Source organism: Neopsephotus bourkii, unplaced genomic scaffold, assembly GCF_033783945.1.
Source record: "Neopsephotus bourkii isolate Nb327-2 ecotype Australia unplaced genomic scaffold, CSIRO-AGI_Nbou_v1 NB_776, whole genome shotgun sequence".
Taxonomy (NCBI): Eukaryota; Metazoa; Chordata; class Aves; order Psittaciformes; family Psittacidae; genus Neopsephotus; species Neopsephotus bourkii.
This window is the reverse complement of record NW_026901272.1, coordinates 258,347-270,867: the sequence shown is the minus strand read 5'-3', so window position 1 is coordinate 270,867 and position 12,521 is coordinate 258,347. Positions and strand designations below refer to the sequence as shown.

Here is a 12,521-nt window from a genome sequence, read left to right as displayed (position 1 = left end):
GGAAAGGAAAATAAAAAACAGATTAATCAAACCTCAGAATTTCAACTTAGATGAAAATAATATGGTTCAAATATGCCCTAGAGAGGAATGCTTGACAATATTGAGGATGCCAGAACAGTTGGTGCAGCACAATGCAACATGCTGGCATGTGGTAATTTTAAGAGCCAGAAGTATCTCCCCTTAAACAATCAGAAATGCAAATGTGAAGCCTGTTTCCCCTCCTTGCTCTGTGTTTTCTTGACAACTGCTGCCAGGATCCAACCACTAACTTGTCACCACAAAAATATGTCGATGCATTTGCAATGGCTGAGGCATTAATCCTGACCTTCATGTGTATGAGTGTGCCTTCCTTACTCAGTCTTCAGGCCAAAGTCTGTTTTCTCAGACTGACTCAGTCCTACCAACAGCTGGGAGAATGCGAAGGCAAAGGTTTTGCGTCAAGATGGCCAGCATCATGCAGACAGGTTCTGGTCATATGGCAGCACAATGACTAAAAAAGTTTGTCAAAAAAAAAAAAAAAAAAGGCTTGTTAAAAAAAAAATAACACAGGTGATTTAACCTAGAACTTTTTCTAATCCAGGTCAGCTCTACAGCAAGGACAAGAACCCAGTTTCTACCATATAGCTAAGCTGTCCTATTAAAAATTCAGGCTACACGTCTCGGAGTGGTTTCCAGATCCTGCCCAGAACTGAGCAGGGACTGCAGATTGTTTCATACACTCGTTTCCAAATAAATGAAAATAAAAATCTGTCCTGCATGGAAATGGGATACAATTCACACATTATTGAGATGTAGCAGCTTTTGCTCTTTTAAAACTTCCAATGAAAAGAACAGCCTTTTAACTGACATTTGAAAAATATTTTTTTCCTTTCTCCTTCATTTTTAGCTACTGAACAAAGTATACTAGAATACTTCTTTCCTCTTGCTTGCCTACTCCTCTAGAATCTTCTTGCTTCTCCTTACAACCTCTGTCCTCTGTTGTTAGTGTCTTCAAAATTCAGAAATGCTACCCTGCCCTCCTACCCTAAAAGTAAAATAAAAATCAATGAAGCTTAATATGTTGTCTTATTTTTTTATTAGAATTCCTTACCAACACAGCAAAACATTCTGGAAACAAAAATCTTAACCAACATGGGTTAAAACATAAAATGCCTGGGTCATTATTTTATCTTGTTACATTTAAAGCTGCCTTCACTAACCAAATGTGCATAGGGGCTGTGTCTGCACGCTTTGTCATCACCTTGTAAGTTACCTTACACAGATCATTTTCTCTGCATTGCAAGTTACCAACAAGAAACTGCTCCTCTGCTGATACATACAGTATCATTACTGTACAATTGTAAAAAGCCAAGAGGGTGAGCTGCTGCAGCACAGCTGATCCCTGTTTCCTTGCCAAACTAAACTAAAGGGGGTGCACAGCCCTGCAGCACATTTTGCTGGGGCCAGGAATGCCCCAGCAGTCATTAGGATGCACCCTGCTTACCCCTTGCCTTCAGCAAGCACTGCAGTTCAATGGGAGAGAGGATAAATATGGGGTATATAGCATCCAGCTCAGATGCATGACTGTGCTTCACAGTGTTACAAGGTTTTGTATAAGAAGTGATGCACTTTTATACATGATTACCCTGAATGTACTTAAATAATGTTTAAATGTTTTGCTGAGTGGATGCTATGTGGAAGGAAAAGGTGATGGTAGTGCATTTCACACACCACTTTGCAACATTTAATGTGACTACAGGTCATGGATCAAACAGCTTGCCCGTCTCAGCTCCAGTAAGCACTGGGGCATACCGTTGTCTTTGCTGGATATAGCCTGTAGCAGAATTCCTCTCCTGGGAAAGGCTTAGCAGCAAAACATGAGAAGGGTATTGAAGGGATTTAATTGCATAGCTTGCAAGTCTTAGTAGAAGCTGCCCATGTGTGTTCTCAGTGCACACGTGAGAGTATAGATGTCTGGATCCTGTGTGACAGGACATTTCAAACCTAGCTGTGCAGCAGTACATAGACCTTATGTGGTAACTGAAGACAAAAAAGAGAGGATTTGAAGAAAAGCAACAAGCTGAAAGGGACTAAATAAGCTACAGGATAGATGTCATCCAGCAAATAACTTAAAGGTGGTAAGAGTATCCCAGTGTAATCTGGAATTGCTGCATTTTTGCTAGCTGTGAACCCACCACAACACCCATTTACAGATACAGCCTCCCTTGGGATAAGGCAATAAAACTTTGTGTTTTGGCCACACAGACTACTGCAATTATATAATGTTCTGTAAGTTTTCTATACAACAAAGGACCTCTTTCACAGAGGCAAAACTAAGCAAGAAGTCACTTTGACATGCCGTCATGAGACAAGGAGGCTGGGCACCAACAAGGAAAATGGGACCTGGAGGTGGAAACACTTGAGAAAGCAGTGGCCTCGAAAAGCAGGCTGCAGCAAATAGCACATTTCAGAGCTGGAAACAGGGTGGAGGTGGAGGATGTCTGCAAGAGGAGACAGGGTTTCAGCAGAGAGGCACACAAAAGGGCAGGCACAGACGAGCAGGATCAATTCCAGACCCCTTTCGTGCAAGATGATGGGGTCTCCTTGTCTTGTCAGCGTGGGGTTATTAAAACAAAATTGTATGCTTCAAAATGCTCCTCAGGCAGGGCAGCAGCAGGGTGCTGAACTCAGGTTCTGCCCCGCACTCCAGCCAGGAAGGTGGCTGTCCTGGCTTGGGGCCACCACTCCACAAAGGCAGCCCTGTGCTCACCCTTGCAATAGCACCTGATGGCTGGGAGAGTGTGAGGGACTTCTTTTCTTTGCTGTTTATGAGAAAACAAAGCAGATGGGAAATCATACCGGAAAAAAAAAAAAAAGGTAAAAAAAAAAAAAAGTAAGAAAAGGCGAAGAGGTTTCAAAACTGAATCCAAGCTTGAAATCAAGGGTGCTGTCACGATACTGTATCAGGCCTCCCCTCCCTTCCTCACCTGCCTCCTCCCCTATTTATAATACACCTGGGTTCTTCAGTCAGATCATTTGTACATGCAGGTTTGTCACTTGCAAGTGACGATACAGTGCTTAAATGTGCAAAGCACGTGCAGGGTGCATGGACACCTTCCCTCTTCCTTCCCATACACATGCTCTTCACTGCTGCTCTTACAGACCGTCGTTGCAGCAGCAGCTGCCTTTCACAGCGTGCGATATTTCCACTGCATTCATGAGCGGCTGTGCTGTTCCCCCGCGGCCAGTGCCTTCACTATGCCTTCCTGTAGCCAAACCGGCTTCAGCTGGGGACTGCAGCCGCCTGCCTGCCTGCCTGCCTGCCGCAGCTCCTGCTCACTGCACCATGTGCCACCGTCCTCCCCTCCCTGCCGCACTGCTTGCTAAGGACATGCTCTGGCACAGCTGTCCGCCTCCTTTGCCGCAGGTTCGGACTGCTGCGAATGCTACTGATGTTGAGCTCCTGTCGTGACCCAGCACCCCATAGGAGGAGCAAATGAGCTGAGACGTCAACGCAAAAAATTATAGCCATGCAAGCTATCCCTGCACTCAGCTGCTGGGAGAGTGCATACATGGCTTGTGTGACAGCACTAGCACACAGAAGCGGCAATGAAATGCAGTCAGCAATACAGCTGGGAGACAGGCAGCTAGGCAGGCACTGTTCCAGTGACTAAAATGATCGCACCGTGAGCCAGCCTGCAGTGCCTCCAAAAGTGGCTGATTACTACTACAGGAGCTCGGCTTTCTTTGCAGTTACTCCAGTTCCCCCCGGGTGACTGCACTGTGTGCTCTGTTTTGGTTTTGTTTGCCGTTCTTTTTCTCACCCGCACATCCCACCACCATCCGTCTCCCTCTCTCTCCTCCCGTGTCCTTCTCTCCAGGATGGCGGAAGCAGAGTTGCACAAGGAAAGGCTCCAAGCCATAGCAGTAAGTCAGTTTCATTTTACTTGCTCTTTTGTCCATAGCCGTGGGTTGTGGAGGGAAGCAGGGATTCCAGCAGGGTGGCTGGAAAGTGCCTGGAGAGCCTGGCTTCCGCGAAGTTGTGCTTGGAGTTCCCCGTTCGGGAAACGAGTGGTTAAAGTCTGCTTTGCAGGATTTGGCGGAGAAAGAGGGCTCTGAGGAAGAGCATTGAGCTGACACGTGCGGAAAGAAAAATGTGAATGCACAGTGGCACATTTAAAAGATTGATGATGGAGAAGCAAAGAAGCAATAAGTGGGGAGGATGGGAGATTGCGGGAGAAAATCTCTTTGCTGAAGAGATATTTTCTCACAATGGGAGATTTAGCTTAGCTGATCAAGAAGTTAAATAAAATGATCTGCAGCAGGATGGCTTTTTGCTGCAGAAAAAAAAATTGTGGTATTATGAATTTTGGAAACAATGAAAACAGAATTATCAGAATTGTGTAATTATTTGGTCTATTAGATAAACTGTCACCTCAGCTTAGCAGCTGAGCACATGCTTTCAGCCAAATTCCCTGGCAAGTTGCATCCTGCCATGGTTGAAGTCTAGGCAGTATTTTGCCCCATTTTAGCTAAAACTTCTGCTTCCACATTTAGTACGGTAATTTGGAGTATGCCATGAGCTGAGCTGGTGCAGCCTTCAGAGGAACGTGGGCAGTGACACCTAGTGAGGATTGAGCCTGGGTGTTTAAAAACCACCAGCATCACCAGCATCATCCCGGCACACAGAAATTGCCAGCTCATCTTTCAGCATGGCACAGGCGCTGTGTCAAAAGGCCTGTGTTTCCGTGGGCACTGCCAGTCTGCCAGCCCCACACAGCCTGCCCTTGTTCAAGTGACACCCAGCTCTTCTTCTTCCCCATGGCTGAGATGCTGATGCAGCTGTGCCAGTCTCAGCTGGATGGCACAGCCTGTGCCGGGAACTGCACACCTGGAGGTCTGAAGGGAAATCACAGAAGATGGCAGAGCCCACATGGATTTCATGTTCCCTTTTGTGGTTTCCCCGGTGATCAACAGATGCTGTTTTACTGTATCCAGCAGAGATTACAGATTTGCTTTGTAGTAAGAGGAATGGCTGCTGTTGCTGCTGCTGTTCCAAGCTGCTTTCTTTAAGTTTGTTATCCATCTAATAAGTCCACAGAGATTTAAAATAACCAGATGTAAAATAAATACACGGTGGTTTTTTCCTTCTCTGAAATATTTCCTGAAAATAAAGCAAACGGTATCATTTGATATGGGCGGGAGGCTATATCCATTTAGTTTTCAGGTAGTGGAAAGTAGATGCATATTTTTAAGCTGGTTCACAGTTTTCTGTCAGCATAAGCATTGCCAAATTAATCTCCAGATGGAAGCAGCAGAAACATTCTCCCAGAAGCAGGCCTCACTACTGCCTCTGGTTTGGGACTCCTGTATGGCCGAACCATACTGCAGAGCTGCTCCATGCATTGCTGTCTTGCAAAGCTCTGAAAAACTTTTGTCTACACATTAAAATAAGTGGTTTATATTATTAGTACTTCCTTTGGACACTGTATAACAGAAAACCAAGAGGCATACCAATTTCCACCCCACATGATGTGCCTAATGCTTTCACAAAAGTAAATCAGATGCTCTGCTTGTGGTACTTCCATTTCACACCATTGAGGCCATTGGTGTGTAGAATAATCACCTAGTGTATCACAACCTTTTACAGTAGGTTGGTGCTGGTATGACAGAGGGTCTTGGGAATCTGGATCTTCATTTTCTGTATTTCTCTTTAGGCTTCTATTTCTGGCAACAAATAAAGCATAGTACAGCAACGTGTGCAGTGAATTACATTGAAAGAATTTTATTTCAGCATCAAAAGTATTCAGCCTTACTTTAAGCTTGAATGTGGGCCCATGAACTGACTTGTTTGCTTACCCACTCTGCAGAGCAAGAAGTTTTCTATATAAACTTGTTAGGTAACTTTTCTCCAGCGCTTGGGCTGCTGCAGATGTTTGTCAGAATGCAGGGATGTTTATTTGTAGTGTAACCTTTGCTCCATCAGGATGAATGACATGACACAAGTTAGCCATTTCTCTTGTGCCATCTGTTAGTGGTACAAAATAAGGCAAATTCTCAGAAGTTTCATGGCCTTTCTTAGAAGAAGGAAAAAGTGGCCATTTAGTTCGGCTTGATGTTCCCTCTATTTTAATGAGCAGCAGTATCTCACTCAGATGAGCAGAAGCTTACACCAGCACTGTTCAGTCAAGCTGGTTGAATGCTAGGCATATAGAAAGAAATCCACTTAACTGTTGCAACTTAGACACACTGTTCCCTGTATGTTTGTGCTTGCTTCCATAATCACCATGGCAAATGAGCTTGCCAACAAGACAGAGTAAATTTTACATGTACATTGCTGAGTATTTAAGGGAAACAAAATCCAAACATGGAAATATGAATATTTGCACCAGAAGGCTGATGCCTTTTGAAGAGTTTGATTTTGTACTTTCCTACTCTGACTAATCAGTTTTAATATATGGCTGTCTGGCACAGAGTCAAGTGTCATGGGAAGAGGAAAAAAGAGGTCTGACTATTACAACATTAATCTCAACCTTGGTGAACATGAGTTAGCCACTTGTTTTGTCAGCAGCAAGTATTTAGCCTCTCTGTACATTCATTTTCCATCCATAAACTGTGAATAATGGACTTTGCCCTTGTCCAGAGAGCTGTTAGGGATGCATGCAAGATTGAGAGGAACTTGGTTGCTATGGTTTACCAGGGCAAGAAACAGCTAAGTAAGTCTTTAAAAATAGGATGTGTGATTCAAAAAAAAAAAAAAAAAGGACCTTCAAGTGTATGTTTTTAATTCCATTGTACGTTCTTAAGCTGTGATTTTACATTTTTATGTTTCTGAAGTCCCTAAAATTCACAGAACTACTATAGTAGTAGTAGTAGACTAAAAGCACTGTGGAGGTTCTGTTTTGGAAGTGAGGACATGTAAGACAGCTACTAAAAAGTGGAACTCAATTCTCTATGCTGGGAAGGAAAACATAAACTTTGTGTAGCCAGGAGCAACTGGTTTTCTGGTCCTTCCTTGAGCAGAAGTTGCGTCACATCTCCCCACTTGGGTGTCATGTGTGCACAGACAGATACTGGTAAGTCTTTCTGTCATTCCACACTGCTTTTAATACCTGTTTGAGCCTGATCATAAATCACCACAGCATTGATCTGCTGCTCTAATGCTAACAGCACCAATGGTGCCCACTCTGAATGATGGGGAAGATGCCCTGAGGAGGCAAGCAAGAGGTTGAAAGAGGAGGTTGGAAGCTGTCTGCCTGCTGAGCTTGTTCCTATAGATTCAGTTCTTGCATCTGCTTTTTTCCTGAAGGGGAGTGGTGGGTAAGATTTTGGGTGAAAAAGGAAACATTTTTGTGGCTTTAAAAAAATATGCCTGCTGTGAGTTGCTCAGAAGTTTGGAATGCTAATAGTCCCAGAGGAAGTGGGCTTCATGGCTAAAGGACAGGTGAGCTGAGCTAATTTATCACATTTTGGATAAATAAACTGTGGCTCCACAGTTTATTATATGGCCTTCTTCTCTATGACTGCAGAGATCACCGCCAGATGCACAGACAAGCATTTATGAAATGTAAATATTTTCTGTCACTTAGCTAGCAGTCATAGTTGGGAAGCGGGGGTGTCGAGTATGTATTGGTGCATCTGGGATACAAATGAGCGTATGACTCAGTGAATATGTGTTATCCATAAATCAGGTAAATTAAAGGCAATTGCATAGGGAAAGCACTGAGGAGAAATCATGCACTAGAGGAACCACCAGTGCGGGAGCTGGAGGAGTCTTTTGGGTTAAGGATATATCCAGCCTACAGATGAAAGGAAGAAGCTCCTAAAACATACTGATTTCTTAGCAAGTAAAAAATGTGACTGCTTACTAGTGCCCAGGTCTGACTAGTTCAGTGAAGCATTAAAGAAAAATAATTATTGACATTCAAGTAGCCATGTCAAAGATGCTTCCTGTTCGACAAGACCATTCTTGCTTTTTCTATGAGATTATGAGTTTATTGAGCTAGATCTACATTACTTAAGTGTCATCAGGTGTTTTACTCAGCATGGCAGGACACTGTTGTCTAAAAATAGCCCTCTCCTGTATCAGAGAAGGCTGCCATAGATGGATTAAGGGCTGGCTGACTGAAAGGTCTCACAAAGTTTCTGTTAGTGAGGGAGATGACTGAACAGAGCCTTGTTCCTTGATAACAAAGGCTGGGGAGCGTTTATAGGAAGCAGCTTTTCAAGGCTTGAATGTGTTCTTTATTGGTACTTTGATGTAAATGAAAAATTGATAGAGTGCAGGCAACACATAGAGTGGTGGAAGGAGTAAATACAAAAGCAAAAATCAGTCCTGCTGAACAAGCTGGATTATTTGATAAGTGAGGTCCTCTATTTAAAGAGGTCCTTCCCACCTGTGTAAAGCTGGTGTTAAAAGAGGCCAAAGCAGGATTGTGCACCCAAATATAAGGGAGCATGGGACCAGCACCATAGAAGAAAGCTGCAGTCTGATCAGTGCTACCTTTTGCAGGTGGCTAGAACTAGTATGGGAGATAATTCAACAGGGATGAGGAGTGGATCTTGATTTTGCAGAGATTAGTTTCACGTAAGAGGTCAGGTTTTAGAGTCCTCCCCAAAGGTTCATATATGTTTACATCTAGCACTGCACTAATTTTTCAATTATTTTTCATTTAAAAAATCATTATTTTTTAAATCTTAGTTTTAATTTCATTAAAAATTCAATAATCATTAAAAATCAATAATTTTTCAATCTTATTAGACCAAATCTTAGCTTTGGAAAGATAATACTGGTCTAGTTTCAGTATCACAATTGCTAGCAACTTGGGCATTCTATGTTTCTGAGTTGGACACTCAGCTACTGCAGTGAACATCATGTGGTGCATATAAATTTCAGAAAACTTTTTGACAGACAAGCCAATCTTTTTTTTCATCCATTCACCTGTTCTCTGTTACCCCACAAAATTAGAACTTATGACTAGTAGATTTCGTGTCCAAGGTCATTTACTGTAACACTTCTCTGCATTTTTGTGAATCCTTCCAAATAACTTTGTGCATGAAAAACAGAATATTTGATGTTGGGGATCACATAGAAATATGTGGCAAATTTAGTTAATCAACAGTTTACTGTTGCTGTGGTGGTTCAGTACACTAGTTTCCTATGCCTTTTTTTAAGAAGTAGTGGTTTTGCTCTTCATGTTAAGCACATGATCAAATCTCTGAATTCAGGTCTGAATTCAGTTGTTTTCAGACCTAAAAAGGAAGCATGATATGGAAAGAGTAATCAGCTTGGGCTTCAACGCTTGGAAAACAGGTGAGTGAGAAGAATCTGCAGAAGTCTATAAGGTCATGAGTTTTATGAAAAAAGATGATAAGAAAATACTAGTCACACCTTTTTCGACAAAAATTAGTAGGTGTCTAAGGAAGGTAGCAGTTCTGAACAAAACAAACCCAAAGAGATGTTCTTCCTAAAATGAACCCTTAAGCTTTACAAGATGTGGTAGTAGCTCAGAGTGCACCTGGGCATAAGGAGAACCCAGGTATGCTCATGGAACTGCAATCCATGAAGGACTTTCTCATTAGATAGAGTAGGTTTTGAGTTGCAAATTACTAGAGGCTGGCAGAGAAATTTTGCAGGTTTTTAGTTTTTGCCGTGCTCCTGAGGTCTTCTGCTTTAGCACTGTACTAGAATGGAGCTTGGCCAAATGGTCTGATGCAGTGCAGCCATCCTGTGTATTCAAACATTCTTGGGGTAACCATGTCTTTAAGTGCTCTACCAAGCTTCAGAACTAAAGGAAACCCCCCTTGCAATTCATCATGAAGTTCATTTGAATATTGCTGCTATATAGTTTAATCCGGTTTTTTCCATTCCAATTTTTCCTCATTATCATATTTGCAATTGCATTTATGGCTATGATTAATCACAACCGTTGCTCTGCCATCTCACTTCTCAGCAGTCCTAACATTCACGTACCTGAAATAGAAAATTCTCCTGTAGTTATGACTGTCCTTCTTCTAAACTCCAACCTGAAAAAAACTAAGGGCTAATGAGACCTAAACAGGTTTCCAGAGTATTCTAAGGGGAGGAACACCTGGTATGGTTAGGAAGAGTCTGTATCCTGCTGCTAATATTTCCAGGAATGGGTTCAGTATGTGTAAACTAGGGGTTATCACGAACTAAATCTAAATGAGACCTATATTGTGAACACAATATGAACCCAGGAGGTTCCTGTGAACCACAGTGGAAATCAGCTGTGGGAGAGAAAGTGTCATGTTTGCATTCGCCATAAAGGATGAAGAGAGGGTTCCCTGCACACAAATCTGCAGCCCTAACCTGGACTGCAGCAATACTATGAATCAGCTTCATGGCAGACCTTGCACAGAGAAACCTGTCAGAGCACAGTGGTATCTTGTGGTTACTTCTGGAGCACAGAAACCACTGGGAGTTCATGCACAGTGGAAGAAATGTTATGTCTTTTGCCCACTAAGCCAGAAGCCAAAGAAATATGACTATAATGCTTGGAAACTAAAACTATCATTTCAGGGTTTATGTGTATTTTTGTTTTAGGAATGTTTACATGACAGCAAAAGAAGCATAAATATGATGAAAAAATATTGCTGTCAAGGTGTAAGTGAAAATTAGGAACAAATAGAAACCAGAAACCCACTTGCTTTTGAGAAATTTCTAGACAGTCTCCAGACTTAGCCAAACTCAACTGTTTAAATTTAGAATTGTTTCCACAGCACATTCCTAGCCCTTAACACATCACCAACATCTCTTGAGCACAGACAAGCATCCGAGATACTGGATTTCATTTTGTGCCTTTCAAATTACATTTTGCAAAAGAGGTTGAAAATAAGTTAAAAGTTTTTGTGATTTTGTCGTTACTGTTGTTAAGTCTCTCATAAAGTAAAACAGTTGTGAAGTTTTTACTGTTTTGGAAACTATTAAACAGCTCTAGCCTGGTATAAAACTTTAAGAACAGATACCACATGCCATGGTAACAGTGGCATAGATGTTCATGGGAAGTCAGAGGTGAGAGTATGAGATTTACATGCCATGCTAAAAGTGGTGGATAGCTGGGTACCTGGAATGAGGGTGGGGTGGGGCAGGAAGGCCATGCACGGTGATGCTCAGTCTCTCCTCAAGCACTCAGGCTCTTCCAGAAATCACTCTTTGTATCTAATTCCTTACCTGCTTTATGCATACTTTTTTATTCTTGCATGGAATTAAGTGTATTTTTTTCATCAGCTGAATACTTTCAAAGTACAGTCACCAGCAAGGTGGTTGGTCTGCAGTGTTGTTTTGGGAAAGCACTAGACTGTATATGTGTAGTAAATTATGAGGAGCCACACCAGTCCTCTTTGTGAAGTGGGTCCTGTGGAGCTTGTCAAAGATTTCAGTCTATTTGTTGACCGGGGAAATTAAGTTTGGGTAAGAGAGTTGTTTGCCTGTTTCACTGAGCAAAACCAACACAGGCATGAATTCAGTCCCATACTTCCTTACTGAAGTAGGGTGGTGTTGAAATGTCATCTTAAATCTTGCCCTCTCTAAAATGGCACATTAGCACCTGCTGAGCCTGTATGTCCTGAGGCACTGCTTGGACTGAGGATGCCTCAGGAGATGAGGGATGCTACATGTGCCTCTGGGCCTAATTTCCCTACTGTAGAAAAGCCTTTTCTGTTGCAAATTTTGGTCTAAGAAAGTCACATGCTTGCAAGAGTTAACATCACTTGACAAGTGGCAGTGAAATGGGTATGGCCTTTTGGCAATTGCACACCAGACCTGTGTAGCTCTTGACACACAGATGATTTTTGTTACTTAGCTGACTTGCAGTGAGGTTAGGCACTGGAGGCATGTAAAGCTTTCTTCCTCTTTGCCAGTAAAAACAAATTCTCTCTGTGCACAAAAAAAAGGCCAACAACCAGTGCAGCTTGGGGAGCTCTTTTTAGAAGGAGACAGACATACTCCCATCTATGAGCTGCTGCCCTTTCCAGACAGCACAGAGCTCTCAGCCTGTTGCTTTAGGCAGTGTTCTGATTATTTTAATTTGAGATGCCAGCATCATTTGACAGGATCCACAGACAACCGTTAGCAGGGTGGGGCTCAGCCCCTCTGCAATGTCTAATAATAGCAGTCACTGATGATCACTGAAGATTTGGGACAGCAGAGGTGAGCTCAGTTTTCATAAAATACGTACCTTGAAACAAAGCCCTCAGTTTGCCAGCAAAAGGCTAAATAAAAGGTGTTTGCCAGCCTTTGGGGGACGTGCCATTGTCAGCTCCTCTGCGTCAGCCATGTTCTTTTGCCATGCAGAGAACTGCAGCACTGCAGTAGAAGAAAGAAACCTGGGCAAGCAATGGCTAAGGAGCACCTCTTTAGAGGTTGAAAGTTGGAGAAAGAAATTAGGTGCCAGATTACCGTGCAATTTATTGCTAGAGAAGGAAGAGTTGAGCAGCCTGTAATGCTTGCTGCAGAGAGTAGCAGAGCTGCAGTTTCTTTATGGCAGCAGCAGGAGAGAGTGCAGAGCTGAGATTACTTG

General features: G+C 42.6%; 1 protein-coding gene across 1 annotated transcript in view; it reads left to right on the top strand.

Annotated features, from left to right (window-relative positions):
• The first annotated feature begins 3,350 nt into the window (after positions 1-3,350).
• LOC133213101 (paralemmin-1-like) overlaps positions 3,351-12,521 on the top strand; it is a 133,456-nt gene continuing 124,285 nt past the window's right edge. Inside the window, exon 1 of the mRNA XM_061355093.1 lies at positions 3,351-3,906. Coding sequence (XP_061211077.1) covers positions 3,862-3,906 — 45 coding nt within the window. The 5' untranslated portion in view covers positions 3,351-3,861. The remainder of the gene's footprint in view (positions 3,907-12,521) is intronic.